The 26186-nt window shown below is 39.9% G+C and overlaps 1 protein-coding gene across 9 annotated transcripts in view; it reads left to right on the plus strand.

Moving 5' to 3' along the window:
- Positions 1-26186, plus strand: part of PRUNE2 (prune homolog 2 with BCH domain) — a 185647-nt gene that overhangs the window by 123403 nt on the left and 36058 nt on the right. For all 9 annotated transcript variants that reach the window (XM_027827905.3, XM_037901818.2, XM_043547213.1 and 6 more), the window contains exon 9: positions 399-1233. In XM_027827905.3, coding sequence (XP_027683706.3) covers positions 399-1233 — 835 coding nt within the window. The remainder of the gene's footprint in view (positions 1-398; positions 1234-26186) is intronic.

Below are 26186 nucleotides of genomic sequence, written 5' to 3' on the forward strand. Positions count from 1 at the left end.
GCTACTGAACAGTAAGATACAGTATAGCTACTGCATGGTGAGACTTTAATGGAGTGGCATTTGGAATACATGAGTCTTCCTGAAACTCTGGGCCTTGGAAAGACCTGTATTCTCTTCATTGTAGCTAGATCAAAAACCGAAACTTTGAAGGAGGGAGAGTCATTTACCACATATTTGTATAATGCCTAGCATAAAGGACCCCAGCCTCACTGGCCTCTTGGCACTACCACAATATTAAATAAAATAAAATAATAATAATAATATAAAATGCAAGAATAAATTAACACAGGACATAGGCTATCAAAGGCAAATAAAAATGGGTTTATTTTACAGGACTCATTTGAAAAACAATAATTGCTAACTGCTAAAACTGAAATTTTGTTCGTTTTGCATTTTAGAAGCTGCCAGTGACCCCCTCTATACTGAGGGGAATGGAAGAAATTCCACTGAGAGCCCTGAACTGATAAGTACAGAGAGTAAGGAAGATATGAGGACACAGGTGAACAAAGATCAGACTGCACTAGAGATGGATTACATCCTTGTTACTGCTGAAGAAAATGGATCTGTGAAGAAGGATATCCTTGAAACAAAGGAAAGTGATTTTGCATTTCAAGAAGCTAATGTGGCTGAACAAACAGAGTCTCATGAAGCCTTTTCAGCAGGCTTCTCAGATACATTTCAGTCAATCTCCATAATAAATGAAAGTAAAGACCAATCTTTTTTGACTACTGAATGGGGTTCTTTTCATTTAGCAGAGAAAAGTCCTTCTGTTTTGCCTCAAAGACTGGGTGATGAAAAGAGATCTCCTGAAAGCCCTGCGCAAGACCACAGTTGGACAGTGCTGGGCAAAAATGAAGCCAGTGATATATCACCTGAAGAAATTTCAAGCAGGACAGAAACAATGGACTCAGGGTCTGGACATTCTGTCAAAGAACTGGAAGCAGTTTTAGACCAGGAGTTGATCCATGACAAACAATCTGGAGTTCAGCTAAAAAAACCCCCTCACAAATCATTTGAACAAGAGAAATATTCTCCCTTAGACAGTCTGACGAGGGAGGACAAAAATTCAAGCATCGTAAGGACTGATGCTCTTTTATTGCAGGTTGTTGGCGGTCATGGTATATGGGAAGTGCATTCACAGCAGCATCCTGGAGATGGCATGGCAACTGAACAAGAAATGGAGGAGGAAACAGAGTTTCTCAACAGTGAACGAGAACTAAATCGAGTTTCAGGGTAAGGAAATTCCCACACAGTCTGTTTTTGAGAATCTTCTAGGAAACTGTAGTCAGTGTTATTTAAATAGATGAGGATCCTGCAAAGGTGACAACATTCAAAAATGAAGGATTAGTTGTACTTACAGGATTTCTCTCTCTCCTTTTGTAACAAACAGAGCCTAGGTTAGTGATAGCCCAAAGTGGGTCCATTTAAAATTGTTTCATAATTTTGAAGGAGATTATAGGAACCACAGGGATAACTTTTCCATCACAGGCATAATTCCAACCCCAGTTTACACCACGCAGCTTTTAGCGACAAAAATCGGGACTGTCTCTATAAAATCGGGACATCTGGTCACTTTATGTTAGGGTCCCCTTCCTACTCCACCATTTTAAAACAATAGACCTATAACTAAACCTGATCGTCACTTTGTTTTTCAAAGTAAGGATCCTGGGAAGTGTGAGGGAAGCTTCTTTTTGGGAATCAAATAAAAGGATTTAATTGGCTTGTTCTTGCTTCGCCCCTTTACAGCTGCAGTTTGGTGGCTTTTTTTTTTTTTTTAAATGGGGAAGTTGTTCATGTGAAATGCAAGATACTGCCCTTGGGAGGGATATTTCTTATTGCATACCAGCATTGGGACTTAATTGGAAACAGAGTGCTTGATGACATTTAGAACTTCCATTACCCCGCTATAATTGGTTCACATGTTGTTTTAGGCTTCCTGAAAATTTCACTAACAAGCATCAGTATTGACAGTCAGCCTGTTTTCAAGAAGCAGTGCGTGCATTACTGCGGCAGCGTACACTGATAATTGCATGTACTGACAGCATATAATATACCAAACAACTACAGTTTGCTGGCCCAAAACAAATCACATTTGAATAAGTGTAATGCTATACTTGGTAAAAAGAACAGGAGTACTTGTGGCACCTTAGAGACTAACAAATTTATTTGAGCATAAGCTTTCATGGGCTACAGCCCCCTTCATCAGATGCATAGAATGGAACATATAGTAAAAAGATATATATACATACAGAGAACATGAAAAGGTGGAAGTTGCCATACCAACTCTAAGAGGCTAATTAGGGTTGGTATGGTTTCAGAGTAACAGCCGTGTTAGTCTGTATTTTCAAAAAGAAAAGGAGTACTTGTGGCACCTTAGAGACTAACCAATTTATTTGAGCATAAGCTTTCGTGAGCTACAGCTCACTTCATCGGATGCATACTGTGGAAAGTACAGAAGATCTTTTTATACACACAAAGCATGAAAAAATACCTCCCCCCACCCCACTCTCCTGTTGGTAATAGCTTATCTAAAGTGATCACTCTCCTTACAATGTGTATGATAATCAAGGGGGGGGGAGAGAAAACCTGGATTTGTGCTGGAAATGGCCCAACTTGATTATCATACACATTGTAAGGAGAGTGATCACTTTAGATAAGCTATTACCAGCAGGAGAGTGGGGTGGGGGGAGGTATTTTTTCATGCTTTGTGTGTATAAAAAGATCTTCTACACTTTCCACAGTATGCATCCAATGAAGTGAGCTGTAGCTCACGAAAGCTTATGCTCAAATAAATTGGTTAGTCTCTAAGGTGCCACAAGTACTCCTTTTCTTTTTAGGGTTGGTATGGCAACTTCCACCTTTTCATGTTCTTTGTATGTATATATATCTTCTTATTATATGTTCCAAACTATGCATCTGATGAAGGGGGCTGTAGCCCATGAAAGCTTATGCTCAAATAAATTTGTTAGTCTCTAAGGTGCCACAAGTACGCCTGTTCTTTTTGAGGATACAGACTAACATGGCTGCTACTCTGAAACCTGTTGTTGTATTCAGTGTTTTTGTAGCCTTGTTGATCCCAAGCTATTGGAGAGACAAACCTTGTATATAGCTAGGACACCACTCTGAGAATGGTTCGCAGACCCAAAGAAGAGCTCGGTGTAAGCTCAAAACCTTGTCTATCTCACCAACAGAAGTTGGTCCAATCAAAGGTATAATCTCACCCACCTCATCTGTCTAAGATTAATGTTGGCAATCTCAGAACCTCAATAGTTCCCTCACTGATTTTTCCCCCCGACAGGTTAAAGAAACCTCCGTCTCCTGTTCTGTTTCAATCCACACATGGTTAAAAAAAACCTCTAGAATACTTCAGCTATTTGGTATTTTTTATCTCAGATAAACATTAGTTTCATTCTAAGTGTAGGCCCTGATCCTGCAAACATTTGACTTCAATGGCACTACTTGCATGCTGAAAGTTAAGCACCTGCATAAATGTTTGGCAAGATTGGCGTTTGGCGCCTTAGTTTTTTGAAGAACAAACATTGTTTGTTGCTGTACAAAACCATAAAGGAAGAAGACATTGTCCCTATCTCAAATTATTTATAGTCTATAGATGGACAGCACAAGAATGCATTGAGGATGATGGTAGCTTAACTGACATCGGTTAGCATTTATTGCCATAGAGGAAGAAGCAAATCTTCAGAAGAGGTTTGAAGGCAGAGAGGGTCGGTGCTTATAATTTCTGTACAGTAAAAAAGTAAAGCAATGGAAACTCTGTCCCAGTGCTTGACCTTGAGACTTTCATAACAGATGGCCAAATGGGACAACGAATTGGAAGGGTTACTTAAGAAAGGTGTGGGTTTGTTAGTCTCACAGGCGTAAGTCAGCTGTAGGCTCTTTAGCCTCCCACTAAAAGCATTTTATATTAAAAGCTGCCAGATGCTGGCCCTGCTTAAGTCACCCTGATTAATTACATGGAGACAGCATCCCAGGCTTCTCGCATGCCATGCCTGCACGATTCAGTGGTGTTAATGTCTTCACACAGGAAGTGAGAATAATTCTAAATATCCATGTTTCACTGCTATTTTTATGCCACCACTGTGGATCTGAGAAAAGTTTTGAAGAAGCAAACACTAAATAGCTAACTTTTTGGTGAGATTCCTCAAAATATGGGGGCTGATTCTGGTCTTACACAGACACTAGAAAAATGAGTCCCTGTAGGTCTGAATTTGTCAAAGTGCTCAGCACCCTCTTTTGGAACCCAATTTTCAGAAGGGCTCAGTCCTGTTTAGGAGCCCAGGGGGGGCCAGATTTCCAAAGGAATGCAGCATGTTGGATGCTGAGCTCGTTTGTAAGTTTAGCCCAATTGTGGGTTCTGAGCATTTGAAAAATCTGGCCCTCTGTTACAGCAACTAGTGGTAGCAATGGGGTAAGTGCTAATAGGGGCAAGGCTCAGGCTTTTCAGAGCATGTTTGTGTGGCACAAGGTGTGTCTAGACTGCAATCAAAGGGTGGGATTGTAGCTTGAACTGACATACTTGAGTTAGCTTTAATCGAATTAGCTTGGGTGCTGGAGCAGTGAAGTTGTAGCACCATGTGCTTTAGTGTGGGTTGTACTAGCCTGTCTGGATCCCTGGGTAATTACTCACAGGGTGAGCCAATGCTGAAGCTCATGCTGCAGTGGCTTCGCTATTCTGGGACCCGAGCTAGCTGTATTAGTTAGCTCAGGTATGTCAGCTCAAGCTGCAGTGACACTTAGGCCTGGTCTACACTGGCAGGGGGGGAGGGGGTCGATTTAAGATACGCAACTTCAGCTACGAGAATAGCTCCCCCGTCAGCTCCGCTTGAGCCTCTCACCCTGGTGGAGTTCCAGAGTTGACAGCAGAGCAATCGGGGATTGATTTATCGCGTCTACACTAGACACGATAAATCGATCCCTGATAGATCGATCACTACCCACTGGTCTGGCGGGTAGTGTAGACGTGGCCTTAGGGATTGCAGTCTAGCTAGACATACCCACAGCCATAGATGCTGGAACTAGGGTTCCTGCCGCACTGCCTGACGAAGTGGTTTCTATCATATAGAGGGTTTACAGTTTGGTTCAATGGCTCTCTGCACCCCCACTATACAAATTGTTCCAGCACCCCTGCCCCGGTGGTAAAACTACCTGAGCTCTGTCTACAGTAGCAGCTTGCACCTATACTGATGCTCGCTCTTGATATAATATGGCTATCATCAAATTTTTCTAGTGTGGCCACACCCTATTATATGGGTCTACTCTCCCCCTCGGGCTTTGCAGTGATAGCTAAATACCAGGTGCCTGTCCCACAGCTCCAGGTATTTCTGCTCTCTGTATTAATGTTGAGGCCCAAAGAAGTAAAGGAAAGTGAGCCAGTTAGGCTGCTGCTGTATTAAAAACACATATAAATATAATTTGCCAAATGGAAAGGGACAAAACACATATGGGAACAATTATTTATAGTCATTTTATTAAACCTGTTGTATAAATCGAGCAATCAGCAACTTGGGAACTACTCTGATTTGGTGTGTGTAATTAGGGACTCTTTTATATGCATTTTGGTGACATATTAAAAAAAGAAAAAATATTTGTTTAATTTGCTCTAGCATGAAATCCCTCTGGGGCCGGCTCCTTTGTCTGAAATAAATATCCTGTTTCGTGGATAAAGTTTAAAGCAGCAGCGGAACAGAAATTTCTCAACCCAATGACTGGCTGGTTAGCACCAGATACTGCCACAAGAACATCCATGTACCCATGTACAGGAACAACCTATTGATATTCTCTTTTTGGTTAATTGCTGAATCAGGGCCTTGAATTGGTAGAATGAGGGGAGGGAGAAGATGCCGGTTACATAATTGTCTGCCCTCCCCCAGTAACTGTCTGACAGTTCAGCTATGAAAATTCAATGGAATCAGTTTGACTGTTTTGTTGGGGAAGAAATTAAGAATGAGAGACCATAAATAAAAACAAGACATGAAAACTTGGATAGAGAGGGGGATAAAAACTTGAAGTCCCCCTTCCTTGAATCAGTCACTGTGCTGTCCTTTCCTTATGGCAGATCAACAAATTTGTTGACAAGAGTTGATAGAGGGGTTCAAGCAGGTTGCAAGAGGGTTTTAGGAGGCCATGAAGGTCCTCTCCTCCTGCTTTGCCTTGAGACACCCACAACAATATCAGAAAATCAAAATCAATAAGAAATGTAATAAACCAGGGCTGATTGACATCATTCACAGAATCTTTTTAAAAATTTATTTCTGGCATTAAAATATGTAAGAAAGACCATAAAGCAATGTCAATAAGAGCTGAATGCTAGAAATAATAAGTCCTGGCATTTATTTGGCCTCATGTAAAATGCAAAAAGATCTGATAGCACATTATTAATGTCACTCTCATTGGAAAGAAAATAGCTTTTTGTATGGCTTTTCTTACATGAACAGCCAAGAATGACTAATTTAGAAAGAAAAAATTCATGGAGTACTATACAGGTCTAGGATGTCTAGAATAACATCTTTCTCTGCTAGCGCTGATGTGATGCCAACAGTAAAATTTCCTGAGTCTGAAGGTCATTTTTTGTGGCAGAGTAACTCATCTTACATAACTATATGAAACTGGATAGTACCATAGTAATTAAGGTCCGGGGCACAATAGATGGTGGTATTAGCTTACATATAACCACTCTTTTCTGTGCATGTTCGAAGTAATGTTTATAAAATATGTCATTTTTAGAAAGGCTGTAAAGTATTGTTGGAAGTAATATTCCTGCCTCCTCTCTGTGTTTTGGGGTTGGGACTTCCCCTCCCGCTTCTCCTCTGGAGGCAGCAGCAGTCATTTGAAGAGGCTCTGTAGGCTGGTGCTGAGAGAAAAATTGATTTTCCAGTTTGGTGGCTAAGCTGAAAAATTAAAAAACAATTTTTGAAAAAAACCTGTTCATTTTGAACTGAAACTGAAAAAAAAAAGTTTTCTTGCCAAAAAAAAAACAAAAACAAAAAATTATTTTGGATGAAACAAAACATTTTCTTTGGACAAAACAAATTTTTTTGCCATTTTTTGTTTTATTTTGTTATGTTTTCCGGTGTTTATTACTCTTTGAAAAACACATCTAGCTAAATTGCAAAACAAAAAAAGTCAAAATGTTTCATTTAAAAAATGTCAAAACAAAACGTTTCACCTTTTTCTATTTTTTTTTTCATTTTTTATCTGGATGAAACTATGTGCCTAATTTGATTGACATTTTCCAGCAAATTTACTGTTCAACCAAAAAAATTTGCCCAGCTCTACTGTAGGCATTATCCCAGGTATGTTTGTTTGCATGTATGGTAGGTGGTGGTGGTGGGAAATTATAAGAGTATTTCTCAAGGAAAGAGGTTTCATCTCACAAGCACTGGAATTATAGGTACTGGAACAACATATAGAAGCATGGACACGCTCCCAGTGATACCCTGCGCCTTTTTGTCCCCAGCCGGTGGACTTATGCCTTCACATTGTCTCTGTTCCCCTTCATGTTTTTGTGTCATAAACCCCTTGCAACTGCCTCCTCCCCTTACCACGTCAGGATAGTCGAGGATTAGAAGTAGATTTAAGAATAAGAACCCAGTGAGTAAAAGAATTTATGCTGCTCAAAGGTCAGGATAGATGTGGACCTCAAGAGGGCTGTCTGGTGGAATGGAAGAGGTGTAGCAAAAAAGCTAAAGGATGGGGATGATGCAAAAAACCCCAAAACAAACAAACCAAAAAGGCTGAGGCAGAATGGAAGGGTGAAGGGGGAGGAGATGTAGGGGCAGGAATAAAAGCCTGGTTCAGTCAGGCACTGGGGAACAAGTAGAATTGAGTAAGGGATGAGGAAGCTAGAATGGCTGCTGGAGAGGCAGGCAGATAGGAAGATGAATTGTGAGAGGAGGAAAAGAGGAGTAGAATGAGCTGGAGAAGGGATCATGAACACTAGGACGGGGCTGTTTGAGGAGTCAGGACTGGTGAGAGCAGTAATAGAATCAGGTGTATGTTGGAAGGGCCGCTGGGCAAAATAATAGATTTTTTTTAGTTCTTTAGAAATTCTGAAAAAGAAAGAGATATCCCATCTCTGCGGTGTCAGCACAATCTGGGCCCAACAGAGAATCTGGCCCATTATGTTTATTAAGCAAAAAAATATTTTTTTAAATTTGTTGTAATCATAAACAGCTGGATTCTTCAGTATTCTGCATGGTAGTCCTCTGCCTCTGTGCTGCTTTATAGGCCAGCCTCTCCCTAGGGAGATCTCAAAGGCATCATCTTTAAATTAGGAGAAGTGGACAGGACTTTATTCACTCCTACCACAACTGTTCCTTGACTGGTTAGTGTCACTCTGCAACAATGCCGGGCACTCTGGGGACTGAGCTTATTGCTTTAGTGTACTGCCAGTCCCTGCTGAACTGCAGGATTAGAGACTTGAACTGAGAATTGAACCCAGGTCTGACAAATGGTAGAGCACATTATTACTACTGGCATTGTTATTCATTATTATTTAAACAGCTCTATAGGTGTGCCTGGTGCTTTACAAGTACTAAATCTGGCAAGGTCCTAGCCCCTTGTACCTTACCATATTACTTGCCATTAGGACTTGTCATAAGAGCTGGTCAGGAATCGTTCTCTGAAAAATGCCAGTTCAGCAAAACACAAAGTGCGCATGGGAAAGGGTCAATTTTGACAAATTCCTGTGTTGAATAAGATGAACTTTTGAATTTGTCAAAACATCCAATCTGGACATTTTCCAAAAAAAAAAAAAAGAGTCAATATTTTGATTCAGAATAACTTTTTGTTTTGAAACATAAATTAATAGTATTTTGTTTTTGTTTTTTTAAATCAAAATTAAATGTTTCAGAATTATCAAAATGAAATACTTCAACTGACCCAAACTGATTCCCCCCCCCCCAGATTATTGGTTCTCAAATTGTTTTAAGATTTGGACTTTTCACCCATATTTGAGATAGGAAAATGTTTTGAAACCTCAATTTTTCCCAGGATGGGAAAACTATTCCTACCCAGCGTTACTCATTATGTGTTTTTTAATGATATTTCATTATTTGCAAAGATATCATCATCATTTGCAAAGTTACGTCTGTGAAAGTAGAAGAATGAAACAGGCATACCCAGCCTGGATGCATTTTAGGGTACTTTAGTAAATACGTAATTGACCTCATTCAAGCATTTCCTTTTCCCAATATTTTCTGCATCACTCCAATTTAATAACAGTGAATTAAATTATTGAAGTTTTAACTTGATGGAAATCGTGAAACTTACTTTTCATACTTAGCTTTCTTAACATCCTTTATTCCCCCACACTTCCTGTGACCCAGCAAGCCATGACAACTATCTTTTTTGTTGCCAGTTTTGGGGTGGTAATATATTTTCCACTCCCATCTGGATGCTGGAAAATAATTAAAATGTAATGCCAGTTTTGCATTGAAGAGCCAGATGTTAAAAATAGCAGAAGCCAATATGGTGATAATCCCATTTTTGTAAAAAAAAACCAAACACCAGCTTTATTATTTACTGCATGCCACACACCAAGTACTTTAAACCCAGCTTTTAATAAGACTGGGACAGCTATTCATGAATTGCTAAATAAATAAAAAAACCTTCCGTTACTAACTCACTTTGTGAATTGTGCCTTTTATTTAATTCAGGAAACACAGATAATAGACTCCCTTCTAAAGCAGAAACAATAAAATTATTCTGAATGTAGGTTGTTGCTAAAGAGCATCTGTTATACAAAAAACTCCCCCTTCTGTCCAACCCTCGTTTTTCTGGGTAAATGTACTATGTTCTGTTCACTGTAGATCAGCTGTACTCAATTTCAGCTCAAAGCATTAACAGTGCTGACCCCATTCTTGCAATCTGATCCATATGGGTTGACCCTCACTCTGTCAGGGAGTCCCAGTGAAGTCAATGGGGCTCGGCACAGGGAATTTAATTGTAGTAGATCTAATTGTAGTATTGGAGACTTAGCTTTTATTACATTTCTAATTTCATTGGGGTATGTGATTATCAGGTTAATAATGATATAATTGCACAAGTTGTACGCCATGTAGTTGTAGCCATCTTGGTCCCAGGATATTAGAGAGACAGTATGGGTGAGGTAATCTTAGAGTACCTTTCCCACACCTGAAAAAGAGTACTGTGTGGCTCAAAATCTTGTCTCTTTCACCAACAGAAGTTTGGTCCAATAAAAGATATTACCTCATTTGCCTTGTCTATCATTGCACAAGCACAATTTTGTATTTTTTACTATGGATATTTTTTTCCTAAGTGCCCAGCATAACATGAGATTAAAATTTCAGACACATTGGAAGTCTGCTAATAAAACCAAACCCAAACCAAAACAAAACCCAACAACCCCACCAACAATCATAAAGGAACTTGATTTTCAGAATTGTTACACTGGCCTCAGCACCACGAATCACATTTCTGCAGCAACATCCTCTTTGAGAGGGAGCGTGTTTTATATCTCTTTAAACGCTCAGTAGTTGTCTTTTTTCTTGCAATCTGGCCCAAAGGGGAGTTTCACAAGCCAACTGAAGTTAATACAGCTTCAGGTTTCAGAGTAACAGCCGTGTTAGTCTGTATTCGCAAAAAGAAAAGGAGGACTTGTGGCACCTTAGAGACTAACCAATTTATTTGAGCATGAGCTTTTGTGAGCTACAGCTCACTTCATCGGATGCATACTGTGGAAATCGCAGAAGACATTATATACACAGACACCATGAAACAATACCTCCTCCCACCCCACTCTCCTGCTGGTAATAGCTTATCTAAAGTGATCATCAAGTTGGGCCATTTCCAGCTTCAGGGGCTGCTGACTTCCAGTGTCCCCCCTCTCTCCAGGACTGTGAGGGAAAAAATCCAGAAAAGCCGAGCCCACTCCCTTCTCTTTCTCCTTCTCTGTAATGCTGGAAGCACAAGGAGACCATGCCCCCAATGGGGCTTTCACAGAACCAGGCTCACCAGGCTCCAGAGAAAGAACCTTTCCTGCAGGCTCCCCACCTCCTGTATTCTCAGAGGAGAGCGTAGAGCCTTTAGTAAAGCCTGAAATATTGCTTTATTGAGCACACCCTGCTCCACAGGATGGTTTTAATAATATTCACATTTTCATAACTAAACCATTAAACTGAAACAAGTCATCTAAAGCATGCTTGATTATGTATGTGTTATATAACCACAAGAGGCAAACAGAAATAAGAGCTGGGATGAGCTGAATCCATATGAACTTTTGTCTCATTTCTCACTGCAAGCTTTCCTCAGGCTCTTGAAATGAAACAGCAAGCAGCTTTTCACAACTGACAGCTGACCCTCCATGTAAAAGTGTGGGGATACTGTGACAGAGCTCCACAGGACCATTAAAAAAATATTTCCCACAGTTAAAGCTCCAGTCAGCTCTCTCTCATTCACTCAACCAGAGTGGCTGTGATTTCTGGTACATACAGCAGGCTACCCGAAGGCAGGTGATCATCCTTATTTAGAAGTACCACTAGTCATGTGACCAGAAAATGGTGGAGAATCTGTATTGCTAGTAAACTGCTACAGGAAGAGGGATGCTGAAGTGCAGCAATAAAGCATCTGTATTATTTTCCCTCTAAAAAAAAAACTCTCCTCAAGTCTTTAGAAGGTAAGCATCTCTTTGCATTATGAGAATGATATGCAAAGTGTTTTTCTGGTTAACGGTTCTGTTGTTGCAGTTCATTCAGAGAAAAAAGAAAGGATGAGAGGAATGTTTGTCAGCAGGATGCAAAGCATCTAGTTCCTCATTACTGAAAATCAGGCAGCTGTATTTTAATTATGTTGCAACTCTTTATGAGAGGAGCTTACATCCATTCGATGGACTTGTTTTGTCAGGGAGCAGACGGGGTATTTATAATTAGGGAACAAAACTTCAGTGTACAATCAATCACCTAACACTTCTGATTATTTTCAGTTCATTTGCATAGCTTTCAGGGCGGGGGGTGGGGGGCTCGGGGGAGTGGAGAAGAGAAAACCGAGGCATTGTCATTGTGTTTTTAAACGACTGCTTAACTACTGGCATAGCAAGGATTTGAGATAGCACTAACAGTGCAGTACTTGACAGTCTATTGTTTTTGGTCCTTTGCTATCAACTGAAGCATATGACATTTCCCGCCCCCCAACCCCTTGCAACACCCTGTTCAATTATGTAGTATAAAGAGTCTTGTAACCCTGTGAGAGAGAGCAAGATCTTGCTCTCTCAAGGTTACAAGAATTAAGGTAAAGGTTAAGAATGTCAACTGACATGAGTGCTGAAGAACTAATGCAAAAGTTGCTTTGTACAGGAATTAGTTTCATTCCTTTTTAGGGTCAGGAGCTTACCGGTTTCATTAGCTCATTTGCATTTTTAATCTGCGAAGAGAGAATGAAAATTATCCTTGTGGAGGAATTTTTGTGAACAAATACTTTTCTAGTCCAGAGAAATGACAGTGGTGCGGAACAACTTGGAGAATATATATAGAATATCTAACTACGAAGTACTTAAAACAGCTTGTGGAAGAAATGTGTCGTGTTGATAGTACCATTTTGAGTAAATGAGGGGTTACGATTTGGACTCATTTATACCTCTTAAGAAGCAGAGCTGTGCTAGGGGAGGGGGAGGAGGCGCACAGCAGTGCCAGGAGGCATCATGCCTTCCTTAGTCATACTGCCTCCTGGGGGAGCACATTGGGCTGTGAAAAGAAAAGTACCACACATCAAGCCAGAACGGCCATCCAGCCACATGTGGGGAGGAGCTCTTCCCTCACCCGTCCAGACACATCCTTTTGAGGCCAGTAATGTTTCCCATAATACTAGCTACCTTTACTCATTTCTTCAGACCACATTCTCCTGTCCAGCCATCCAGAGTGTGCTTTCTCCCTGCATGGGAACAGTGAGGATAAAAAAGTCCTTTGCATCCTCTCCATGACTGGCCTGGCCCTAATTTAGCATTGGGTGTACCAGGGTACCATGGCAGAGCTGCAGAAAGTCCATATAGTTCCATCTATTTACAGTGTTAGCCAGTGGTTACTGTTAGTCCATCTCCAACCTAATAACAGGAGTTCATTGTAGTTTTGCAGCATGCCCTAAACATCTAGCTCTTACAGCAGAGACAAACTGGAAAAAGATGACAGATAAGAGCTGGAAAAAGCAATGACAGTGCAGAGCAAATACATTTTAAGAGCCTGTGATAATATTGGCACTCTTATCTGAGCAGCCACTCTACTAAGGAAGAGTCACTGTTTATGTCAAATCCATGTGCTCAGATAAATGTGTGGGCTTAAAAAAATCAGTAAGATACGGGTCCTAGGTGGTAAAGAAAGCAATTCTGTCAGCACAAGTAAATATGGTTCCTATTATTTATATCACAGTAGCACCCAAAGGTCCCAGGAATGGGGTCCTATTGTATTAGATGCTGTGCAAACACATAGAAAGACATGGTCGTGCAATGTGATGCAAAAATAAACAAGAAGAGCAAGCAGAGGAGAATGAGAGTGACACTAATAATGTCATGTGGTTGAACCAACTGTTCTCTCTTTTGAATATTGAAAAAGATGGCTTAGTTGTTAATGGACTTTATGACAGCACATTAACTGATTAAAATATTGTTACACAAATTTAGTGCTGCAAAAGATTGATAATTCTGGAACTGAGGCCTTTTATTTATGGGATAAGTGCCAATTGGACAGCAAGAGAGCAAACTTCCCTATTTCATCTCACCAATACAGGGCTTGATCGCTCATAGAGGATGAAAGGTGTTTGCCTACAGCAGGAAAATATTATAGGCAGCAAAATGTATAGAAATGCTCTTTGTGCGAGTGACTGCAGGCTAGTATGGATCAAACATTTGCCAGCTTACCTAAAGCAGCAGGACATATAGCCAACCCCGCACCAAAGTGCACCAAACTTTGATCTACAAGGATAAACTCCTGATGAAACAGGGGAGCTCAGTGTCTAGTCTATCCCAGGCCTCTGTGCTTTCTGCCCAATATTCTGATGGTGCTTTTTCCGATGTGGAAACCTGCCCAGTAGGATGTGGATTGACTCAATCAATTCTCATTTCACAGTAGACATCAAATAGCTATCGCATATGCTAATGACTTTCATACACTGCTGATGTGGAACAGATTCAAACCAAATATCTAGAGGCAAAAGGCACATTTACTTTTCAATAGTAAAACAAATTCTTCAGTATTTGTTCCAAGTGAAAGAGGAAGTTAGTTCTTAGTGTTAGAAATTTTAGTGCTTTTAGTTCTGAAATAGAAGCATTAAGTATTACATGGTGAAATTCCCTTCAAGAAGAGTCAGCTGTCAACTCCCCATGCCACATTGTCCTTTCTGGAGGATCACATGAGATGTGTTACTTATGGAAATAACATTCCTGCTCCAGAAGAGCCAATGAGATGGCAGTGAAATGTCATTCCCAGATACATCAACTCCTGGAGGGGAAGCACCTCAACATATATTCAGTACAGGAGATAAAGTTGGAGAGAACTCTGGGGCACAATTAGTGAGCATTATATTGCACACTCATCTGCAAAGATAGCACAAGTGGTTGAGTGGAGTACATGGAGACAGTATAGCTCCCCAACCAGCTGCCGTGAGAGTCATTGTGAGGTTCATGGTAAAACACCTGGCTGTAGGTACATGGTATTGTACTGGGTATGCCACAGACTCAGCAGGTGTTTTAAACAGGAGACTCTTTATGCTGTAGCACATGATGTGATACACTATTATATGTCTGACAGGAAAGAAGTCTTTATTAAGAATGGCAGAAAGGAAAGGGTGCAAGCACAGTAGGTGCACACGCCTTGTTTTTGGTTATGAAATAAATAAAGCCATGAAACTCCTAGTTAAAGTGCCACGGGGCAATCCAACCAGTTGGGAATAAGGCTATAGAGCATACTCTCCAGGATGCCCATTTAAGACCTGATTGAGGAAAGCCACCCTGTTCAGGAAAGCACTTAAGTATATGTTGAACTTTTACTAAATGGGACCTAGCATGTGCTGAAGTTTTCCTGAATTGTGGACTTAAACCCATCTTCCCTTGTAAAGTTTTTGTATCATATTCAATCCTGGTGTAACTCCATTGATGTCAGTGGAGTTGCACCCTCTTACACCAGGACTGACCTTGATCCTTTGATTCTGTGATCTCACAGACATGATGTTTTACCTTCCACACCCTATATCTGATGCCCTTCACATCACTAATGCTCTTTCTGGGGCCATTCTGCATTGTGCCCTTGCTGGATATTGTATCAGTAGCCCAGCATGCTCTCCTCAAGGGTCTCTCCTATAGGGATGATACTGGATTATGGGCCCTTTGCCAACTCCTCTCCTTGGGTTTGCCACATCTAGTGTCTCCTGCATGCTACTTCTCCTACTGGCTCTATTTCCGACATTTTGATTTCCCCCCCCTCTTCTCCTGGGGCTGGAAACTGCCCCAACTAGGACCCCATGTTATGGGATCCTGTCCCTTTAAGGCTATGCATCCTGATCTGGTCATTGTCATTTTAAGCACAGCTGAGGCCCCCCCAGCATGGGCCTGTGGCATGGTTTATTCATGCTTATCTTCCGTGAGGTTAGGCCACAATGCCTTGGGAACATTTGCCTATAAAAGGGTATTTTGAGTAGTTTGAATAAAACATCCTTGGATCAGTTTTCACAAGCTCTCTTGATGCAGCTCTTTGGCTGCATTCCAACTGCTTTCTCTTTCAGTCTCAGTGCTCCCCTGATCTCCTCCTTCCCTGGTTCCAATCCAGCTGTTATCAGCTGTGCATTCCCTGACACACTGGCTCTGGCACTTTCGCAGTATCCCCCTGTCTAATGTTTCCTTTTGTGCCCAGATTTGGTTGGTCTGCAGCCTTTTACTGGCTCCAAGGTTCCCACTGATTTATCATAGCGGTCTTCTTCTTAGGGTAGTTGGTGGTGAGACACACACAGAGCATCTGTAAGACAGTCTGAGGCCTTTAGATGAGACAGGGCAGATCTTCCCTGCTTTTTATGTCAGATTTCTTCTGGGATCCAGTTCTTAAAAGGTCCTAAAGTATCCATTCATCCACCTGTTCTTCTAAAGGTGCAGTATTGCTCTGCGTCCCTGCCTTTCTCGTCAGTTGATCTGTGGCTGATCCTTCAAGTCCATGTGGGAGAATTTTAGTCTTAACTTGGAATTGCTATGATTTCATAATTCAGGTTCGGACTTCAGTATAAATTTATATCTTAAGCTGCATGAGCTGCAGGCTCACTACAGCAATTTAAGATATACATTTATACTGAAGTCCTAACCTGAACTATGAAATTACAGAATTTGAATTTGAATTACAGAATTCAAATTTGAAAATTTTAGGTAGAACAATGCAAAAGAGAAAAAAACCTAGATATTGTAGGAAAACGGAAAAATAGATAAAAATACAAAAATAAGGGAGAGGTATAGCAATAGCAAGAGAATAAAGGAGAAAGCAATACAGCAGACAAAAAGGAGCAAAAAGGGGTAAGAAAATCATGGATTCAGGATTATGTTAGACTAGAGGTGCAATTCCACAGTGTAGAAATAATACATAGGAAAAAAGGTAAAAACAAGTGTCACAGGGAGACAAATATGATGACAACCAGAAGGCATCTGTAGCATAAGAAATTTGTGTGCACATACCCCTTTAAAAAAATCAATATACTGCAAATCGTGCCAATTCTCAACTTGGCAGCAACGAATTCAGATCCTTGTGTTCTAATAAACCGATTTGCAGAAGTGCCGAGTATCTGCAGTGCCTATTGATTTCAGCTAGAGTTGTGGATGCTTAGCACCTCTGAAAATCAGGCCCAAAAGTCTCCATCACTTGTATTAAAGAGGAATCTCTTTCGAGAAAAAAAAAAGGTGTAAAGTTGTTAGTAGGATAGGACCTTTTACCCACTGTTGACAGATCTGATTCCATCCCATAGAGGACAGTTGTAGACGTCACTATCAAGAGGCAAATGTATTAAGCAGTGCAGAAGGAAGACCATGAAAAACAAAAAAAGGTTTAATTAAAAAAAAATAACACTGGAGAAAGCCAACAAAGTTGCAGAGCCAAACAGATCAGTTGTACAGGAGTAACACTAGTTGTATTTTAAAATTGTCAAGGCCATTGTGAATTTCTTCATCAGAACTATTTAAAGAAATTTTAGTCTTATAGGAATAGGTGAAGGGGAATTCTCATCGTGCCAAGCATATTGGAAGTCCTTGTGTGAAGCACAACATACACCTTCTTTTCTGCTTCTTCTGTTATGGCAAAAACAGAAAAATAAGATAAACCGTACAAATACTAAAGCTAGTTGAAAAATAGGAAAACTTCTTCAAGATTTCTTTTGTGAACAATCCATCCCTTTTTGTCAAAATTCAAAGTTTCAACAAAACTTTTCACTGAAATTTTGAAATTCAGAAAATTTCAGCCATCTAGCTTATATCTAGTTGAAAAACGTGATGAATTTTTTAGGGGAAATTTTTTACAACAAAACCAATCACTTTTCTGATCTAACTTTGAAATTTCAGTGAAAAATTGACTAAAAGAATTGAAATTCAGAAAATTTCAACCAGCTCTAATGTTCACTGTCAAACAACTTTTAGATCTGAGGCACACAGGACAGGGACCTAGGAAGTCATGAGTTCAAATCCTGGTTCTGAAAATGACTACCTCTAAGGGCTTTGGTAAGTTGCCTAACTTCTCTATCTCAGTATCTCCATCTATAAAATGGGAATAATGGCACTTGCATACCTATTGCGCAGCAGTGTTGTGAAAAATGATAAGTTAATATTTGCACAGCACCTTGCGCTGTGTATTATAGTATGGTTATTAAAATATATGGCTCAAACAGAGACCCATTTTCCAATATTTTATAGTATGTAACTAGAAGGATGATTCAAGGTTTTTTAGTGATGATTCCAACATTCAGGATATTGATTTTTTCTACCTTAATTTTATTATCGCCCAAGAATTAAACTTAGTAACCACTTGGACATATTCTGTAGTACATGATTAAATCAAGCCTGCACCTATTTCTTCTTAATTTGCAGATCTTAATTAGAAATAATTAATCAGCTTACACTAGTCACTTGCATGTAATATGATTATACCACAGGATCTGTTACACCACTTCGGGTAAAGTAATTGCTTCTTCTTCCGAAATCTCAGATGTCCAGACATGGGTTCCCTCTAGGCTGTTCATTTTTATTTATTTTTGGGTTTTTTTTGGTATGCAGATATAGGTGAGATAGGGAATCACTAAAAAGTCCACTTGAACTGTAATGTCCTTCCTGCATTGAATCCAAGCTGTGCAATACATGTCACTTTGATTTGTTGATTACTGTTCTGTATTTTGGGGCTCTTCAGTTTATCAACCTAAGAATCCCTTCCAAAGCCTCTTTTAAAACAAGTTGTAGAAATTTCCTGCTTACAGATTTGTAGCACAGAAATGTTGCAGTTAGGAACTGATTCTAGGAAGTCATTTTGAAGATTTTCATGTCAATATATTTTTTCTCTCCCTAGACTAGTTTGGGCTAATGGGTCTTACTTATGGTTTATATTTCTCTTTGTAGCTGAGTATTTCCTGACAACTTTTATATATATTTTTTGGAGTGGGAGCTTATGGCCTAATACTATATCATCTTCTCCCTTCCTAATTGTGTATAATGATACCGTATTTTCTGAATCTCCTGTTTTGTTGTGGTTGTTTGATATTGTCTGGTTAGCATGTTTCCGGCGGAGCCTGCAAATCCCTTCTACTTGTCCTAGTTAGATGATCAGCTTCAAAAGGCAAAGGCACACACATGCAATTAATGTGCTTTCCTACCACTTCTTGTAGCTTAAGATGTTACTTGAAATAACCCATCTCATTTGTAAAACAGTTACATAGTTCACATCTGTAACCAGAAGAATCGTTTCCTATTCAAAATGCACAACAGACTGACTACATTTTAAATAATTTCTGTTGTAATTTTGAAAAGGTAGTCCAAGAATGGTAGATGACCCTAGACCATTGATATTTATGGTAATATTTCTCATCAGAAATATTGATAAAGAAAGGCCCTGGCATTCATTTATCTTTTCAAATAGAGAAAGAACTCTAGTTACAGGACATCACAGTACAAACACGTAAACATATAGTAATATTTTTTAATAAAAAGGAAGCAGAAAGGCCTTTTCTTTTTGGAATAAAAGCAAAACTGCCAAACAGTTTCTAATTCTAAAGAATATATGTCTGACAAGAGTTTGATCTGCAGTAATGATGGGTTCTGCAGTTGTGTTACCTGAATGCAAAAGGGAGGGTTAAAGCAAGTACAACATTGGAAAGGGATGTATGACCACCCTGCCACCCCCATTGAAACTAGTGAGAGTTACCCCATGTGTATAATCTGAAGGGATTATTTTGGATCCATGTGCCTTAAACTGAAAAAGATGTCTTACTTTGTAGCATAGAATTGTAAGTGGAAGAGAAATATCATTAGCAATTAAGCAAAGATATTTTGCCAAATTCATCTCTGGTGTAATTCTATTAACTTCTGTTGTCATATTAATTTGGCTCATTCAGACTGAGGCCCAGATTTTAGGTGGCCCTGAGTAAATACTCAAGAAGGGGAAGAAGGCAGTCCCACCCCTGCCCTTGGGCCAGCCACAATGTGATTGGATAATTCAGGCATGGCTTTAGGTTAGTGCTGATAATGGGAAGGTGAAAGAGCTGAGGGCTGGATCCCGCCTGGTATTGAGCACTCTTAATCCATGCTGAACTTTAAGCATGAAAGTAGTTTAACTGAAGTCAAGTTAAGAACATGCGTAAGTGCTTTGCTGGATCAGGGTGAGGGTACTCAACACCCTGCAGAATCGAGCGCTAGGAAGGGAAAGAGCGGGGTAGGCAAGAAAGAACAGATTACAAGTGATGGGGGGGAAGAACACATGTCGAGCAGAAAGGGAGTGCTACTTTGGCTCCCTGCAGAGATCACAAGGAAGGATTTTTTTAAGGGAGGAAGAAACAAGAATAAAAAAAAATATTGCATTGTGATGTCCAATACCACTTTTTACTAATTCTCCTTCCCTGATTTTTATGTGACTTGTATTATATCTGAAATAGGGATAAGAAGGAATAGAGAATAAATTCTGCACTGTGTTTTGTTTTGTTTTTGTTTTTAATCCACCAGGCAGATGCAAGAGAGAGAGGATCTCCAATCCCCTAAAATTATTTTTATATCTGTTGAGCCATCTCACAATGAACCCATTCTCCCTCCAAAAGCTCCATCTTTCATTGAGAATCAGTGACAAAACAGGCACTAACCAAGCCTGTTGTTTATTGCAAGGCCATGGTGGCACTGGGGTTATCTGTGAAATTTGAGAAGCTTGTTTGTTTTTAATATGGCTAATTTTCCAGTCTCCTCTCTGAATGGCATTCTCTTTGTACTTTGTTCTCCAGTCTTACCATTATTATTTTTTCAAAACAAACATGGATAAGCAACATTTTTATGTGATTATGGGCGTGACATTCTTTGCATTTACCTTTCTTTGACCACTTTATAAAAGCCCTGAACATAGTGCCCTGCAGAGTAAAAAATATAAATACATTTCTGCACATAGGAGGGGAAAATATGAAAGATCTGTGAAAAAACGTAGAAAATGTCAGTGTGCTGTTTCCTGGCCTAGCGGCCTTCTCCAGCCTAAGTGTGACGTAGCTTTTGGGCACAGAAAACGGGAGGGTCAAAGGCCTGCGCTGGGAATGGCGAACTGCAGCCGCTGGGAGCTGTGGGTGGCCGTGCAATGTAAACAAACTGTCTGGCAGCCCACCAGCAGATTACCCTGACAGGCTGCAGGTTGCCCACCACTGATCTAGAGATTGTTTCATCAGATATGTGGCTAACTAAACCATAAAAAGGGAATGTAAAAGAGTTCAAGTCAGCTTTCCCCACCCCCATTCACTCTCATACAAATCTGATATCTGGCTCTGAACTGCCTTTAAGAAATACACATTTTTGGACTTACTTTTGTGCAAGACTGCAGGCCTTATATATCAAAGCTAATGTCCCGTAACCTGACTCCTAATACAGCTGATCGTTGAATGACTGGTCTGTGTACCACACAAGTCATTTAGGACACAAAGTTTAATTTACTTTGACCTCAGTTTCAAGAGAAAACATCTTTTTATCAATCCACTAAATCGTGCATGACTATAATGGAGCCTCTAATGCAGCTGAGTAGTCCTTCAACAAGGAGCATTCACCGGAAAGAAAAAGTGTTCTCTCTATTCCTAACATTGTGGTCAGCATCATCTTGTGTGCCTGGAAATTCTTCAAGCATGGACGTAAGGGGTTTCCGATGTACTAACGCTTCCCTCTGTGGGTGAAGGAGTGGGAAGGGTTTGCCCACTGTAGAATGGAGTTCCTGCATTACCAGAGGATTCTGCTGACATTTGTGGAGGCCCAATGCCTGTAAGTGGGTTCCCAGCCTATGCTCTGCCAAGGATTTGTCTGTTATCTGCTGCCTCCAGAATTCCCTTCATAGCGTGGAGGAGGAACCCAAGTCAGTTAATGCAAAGAACGTCAGGTTTTTACAAAAATCCTGCCAGATTGGGGGTGATAGTGCTGCAGAAAGTCAGCATGTCCCCACCTTGCCCATTTCTGCACTGCTGGGGAGTCTGAGGAAGAAGTGTACAATACAGTAGAAGCAGTACTCCTCCTTTCCATGCCCTTCCCCCAGTCCACCAGGTTTTTACCCATTCTGGCTGTGAAAGGGGAAATGAAAACAATAGTCATCTGAGAGTAACTAAGGCTAGTTCCCATCTCTTTTTTTAAATGTCTGCTTTGCATATTAATTTATAAGTAAATAAACATTAATCATGTCTCCATTCTGTAAAAACTTTATTTTTACTGACGATATTAGAGCTCATGTTTCCAGCGTGACATGCTTATTTGGTCAGTCGAGGGTGCATACAAGGGTTCTAAAAATATCATTCTCAGGACATTTTTCTCAAGTGCTGTTCATTGTTTATTTCATAGAAAAGGGACTTGACACTAAAAAAAAAAAGTATTATCTCAGCAAAAACTGCTTAGATATTTACATTCAGCTTTGCTGTAAGGCCATAATATATGCCCCTCTTTGATTTGAAATGCAGGAGATTATTTTATGTCAACAAGGCTGTTTATGATCATGTTTTAAATTATTTTTTATGTACCTACAGTGTCCCAAATCTGTCAAGTCTCCATCTGGAGGAGGGTACCTCTTGCTTCTACAACTGTCACACAACAAATACCCCACATTGAATATTGTATATTAATTACATAAAAATGCTGTTCCATCAAATTGAGCTTAGAGATTCTTGGCCAAATTCTGTTCTCAATTACTTGAATATCACTCCTATTGAAATCAATGGGCTAGTTCAACCTGTGAAGAGAATGTAGTTTATAGGGATAGAGATTCAATTCACGCTTGGGGTGTAAAACTTTAACAGCCCATTAATAACAAATTATTAACTCAGTTTAATTCATTTCAGAAAATTGCTCCTTTAGATATTATTTGTATAGCGATAGCACCTAGGAGGACAATCAGAGACCAGGACCCCATTGTTCTAGGCATGGTACAAACACAGATCAAAAAGATGGTCTGTCTCTCAAAGAGCTTACAGTAGTATCCTAGTTTTGTCTTTTGTTTTGCTACAGAACACTTTCAAATAAAATGGACACAATTGGGATAAAACTCATTTTAAATTTATTTTTACACTTGAGATTATGAAACAAAGTATTTTTTAAATTTACCATTCACCATTTATGTTGCCTGTTTTATTTTTGCTTTTCGCCCATTATAAGGAATAAAAATTACCTTGTGACTTTCACTTATAATCACGTTCTGCTTTCAGATACTTATGCAATAGCACAGTGGTTCTCAAACTGGTGTCCCCTTTCACATATTCCACAGTAGTAGCTTTATTAGTCTGTATCAGCAAAAACGAGGAATCCTTGTGGCACCTTAGAGACTAACAAATTTATTTGGGCATAAGCTTTCGTGGGCTAAAACCCACTTCATCCGATGCATGGAGTGAAAAATACAGTAAGCAGTATATATATATGAAAAGGTAGGAGTTGCCTTACCAAGTGGGGGAAAGGGGGGGCAGTGCTAACGAGGCAAATTCAGTTAACGTGGAAGTGGCCTATTCTCAACAGTTGATTACTTTTGCAGTGCTAACCGGGCAAGTGCAATCTAGGTGGACGTCGCCCACTTCCAACAGTTGACAAGAAGGTGTGAGTATCAGCAGAGGGAAAATTACTTGTTGTAGTGACCCATCCACTCCCAGTCTTTATTCAGGCCTAATTTGATGGTGTCCAGTTTGCAAATTAATTCCAGTTCTGCAGTTTCTCATTGAAGTCTGTTTTTGAATTTTTGTTGAAGAATTGCCACTTTTAAGTCTGTTATTGAGTGTCCAGGGAGATTGGAGAGCTCTTCTACTGGTTTTTGAATGTTACAATTCTTGATGTCAGATTTGTGTCCATTTATTCGTTTGTGTAGAGACTGTCCAGTTTGGCCAATGTACATGGCAGAGGGACATTGCTGGCACATGATGGCATATATCACATTGGTAGATGTGCAGGTGAACGAGCCGCTGATGATGTGACTGATGTGGTTAGGTCCTGTGACGGTGTCCCTTGAATAGATATGCGGACAGAGTTGGCAACGGGGTTTGTTGCAAGGATAGATTCCTGGGTTAGTGTTTTTGTTGTGTGGTGGTAGTTGCTGGTGAGTATTTGCTTCAGGTTGGGGGGGCTTTCTGTAAGCGAGGACAGCACTACAAAAGTAATCAACTGTTGAGAATAGGCTACTTCCACCTTAATTGAATTGGTCTCGTTAGCACTGACCTCCCTCTTGGTTAGGCAGCTCCCATCTTTACATGTATACTCCTTACTGTATTTTTCACTCCATGCATCTGATGAAGTGGGTTTTAGTCCACAAAAGTTTATGCCCAAATAAATCTCTTTCACATAGCAAGCCTCTGAGTGTGACCCCCCTTATAAATTAAAAACACTTTTTTATATTTAACATCAGAAATGCTGGAGACAAAGCTGGGTTTGGTTGGAGGCTGACAGCTCACGACCCCCCATGTAATAAACTCGCGTCCCCAAGTTTGAGAATCCTTGCAACAACAGAATATTTTTCTGTTTCACAGAACAATAAGGGAAATTTAAATTTAAAAACAAACCATATTTTAGTGACATTTTTAAAATATCAAGAAAACATGTCTATTAATATTGGCCAACCTTTTCAAACTTGTGCCTACAGACACCTAAATAGATGGCCCGATTTTCAGAAGTGCCAAACTCCTGCAGTCTCATGCTTAGAATTAGGCATCTAAATTGTAAAATGTTAATAAAACACATTTTAAATAAAACCTGAATGTGGACACTAAAGCGAATATATTCACAAATATATACACTCCCGCTCTGATGTTTGCATACAGTATCTTATTTAGCTTTACTGGGACATCTAAATATCATTATAAAACTCAGGCTTCATTTCATATTCGTTTAAAAGGATAAATTAGTTTTAATAACAGAATTTTACTGTGTATTGGTCAAAGCATTTAAATAGTTAATCGTTTATTTACATTTTGTAAGGAAACAGTGATGACATTCAAAGTGTCAGTTTTCTGTAGCGCTTCTGTGCCCAGATAACATTTATTTTGATTCTACTGTTTAGTGTTAACAATTACAAACAATTTAATGCCATTTATTTTATCCATTAGCAGGGTGCTTTGATCAGACTTTTTCATTTATTCTACTGTTGTCCATAACAAGAAAGAAAAATACAAAGCCTCTTTGACAACCACCAGACGTGTTCCAAAGTGGTGTGTTTTGTAGATGAAATTAAGTAATTAAAACAATTCCTTTTTCAGTACTCAAGTTATTCGACTTTGCATAGGAAATTCATTGTGCAATAAATCTAGTGAAGTGATGACAAAGCATTTCATTGCTTTCTCACAATCAACAACACACAACACCACAGAAACACTAACCCAAGAACCAATCCCTGTAACAAACCTCGATGCCTACTCTATCCCCGTACTACTCTAGTGACACCATCAGAGGACCCAACCATATTAGCCAGACCATCAGGGACTCATTCACCTGCACATCTACTAATGTGATATATGCCATCATGTGCCAGCAATGCCCCTCTGCCATGTACATTGGCCAAACCGGACAGTCTCTACGTAAAAGAATAAATGGACACAAATCGGACATCAGGAATGGTAACATACAAAAGCCAGTAGGAGAACACTTCAGTCTTCCTGGACAGTCTATAACAGATTTAAAAGTAGCTATACTTAAACAAAAAAACTTCAGAAACAGACTTCAAAGAGAAACTGCAGAACTAAAATTCATTTGCAAATTTAACGTCATTAATTTGGGTTTGAATAGGAACTGGGAGTGGCTGGCTCATTGCAAAAGCAGCTTTGCCTCTCCTGGAATTGACACCTCCTCAACAGTTATTGGGAGTGGACAACATCCACCCTGATCGAATTGGGCCTGTCAACACTGGCTCTCCACTTGTGAGGTAACTCCCCTCTCTTCATGTGTCAATATAATAATGTCTGCATCTGTAATTTTCACTCCATGCATCTGAAGAAGTAGGTTTTTTACCCACAAAAGCTTATGCCCAAATAAATCTGTTGGAGTCCGTTGGCACCTTAAAGACTTTGTCATTTCATTTAGGGAGAAGGCCTGCCCATGCATCATCCACAATGTAGAAGCCTTTGGTTCTCTATACAATTCCCAGGCTCCATAGCCACAGAGCAGAGATGGAATCCTAAAATGGAAACTTGCCCATCTAGCTCTGGCCCCTGCAGAGTCTAGACATGGCATTGTTACATGAGACTAGATAATAAGGTGCCTCCTCTGATGTGCCTTCATGGGCATATATTTGCCCAGCTGAGTGATATTTAGGGAGATTGTACAGGCCACCAATTCTAAAAGCTCATTGAAAGAAACTGGGTGACACTCTGTCAGAGGAAAGCTAATCTTATGGTAAAAGAAATGGACTAGAATCAGGTGTTTGGGGCTCAATTCCTTGCTATGCCACAGTCTTCCTCTGTCACCTTGTACAAGTCATTTAAGGCCTGATCCAAAGCCCCTTGAAATCAGTGGAATTTTTCTGTTGACA

This window comes from Chelonia mydas, chromosome 5, assembly GCF_015237465.2.
Source record: "Chelonia mydas isolate rCheMyd1 chromosome 5, rCheMyd1.pri.v2, whole genome shotgun sequence".
Classification (NCBI taxonomy): Eukaryota; Metazoa; Chordata; order Testudines; family Cheloniidae; genus Chelonia; species Chelonia mydas.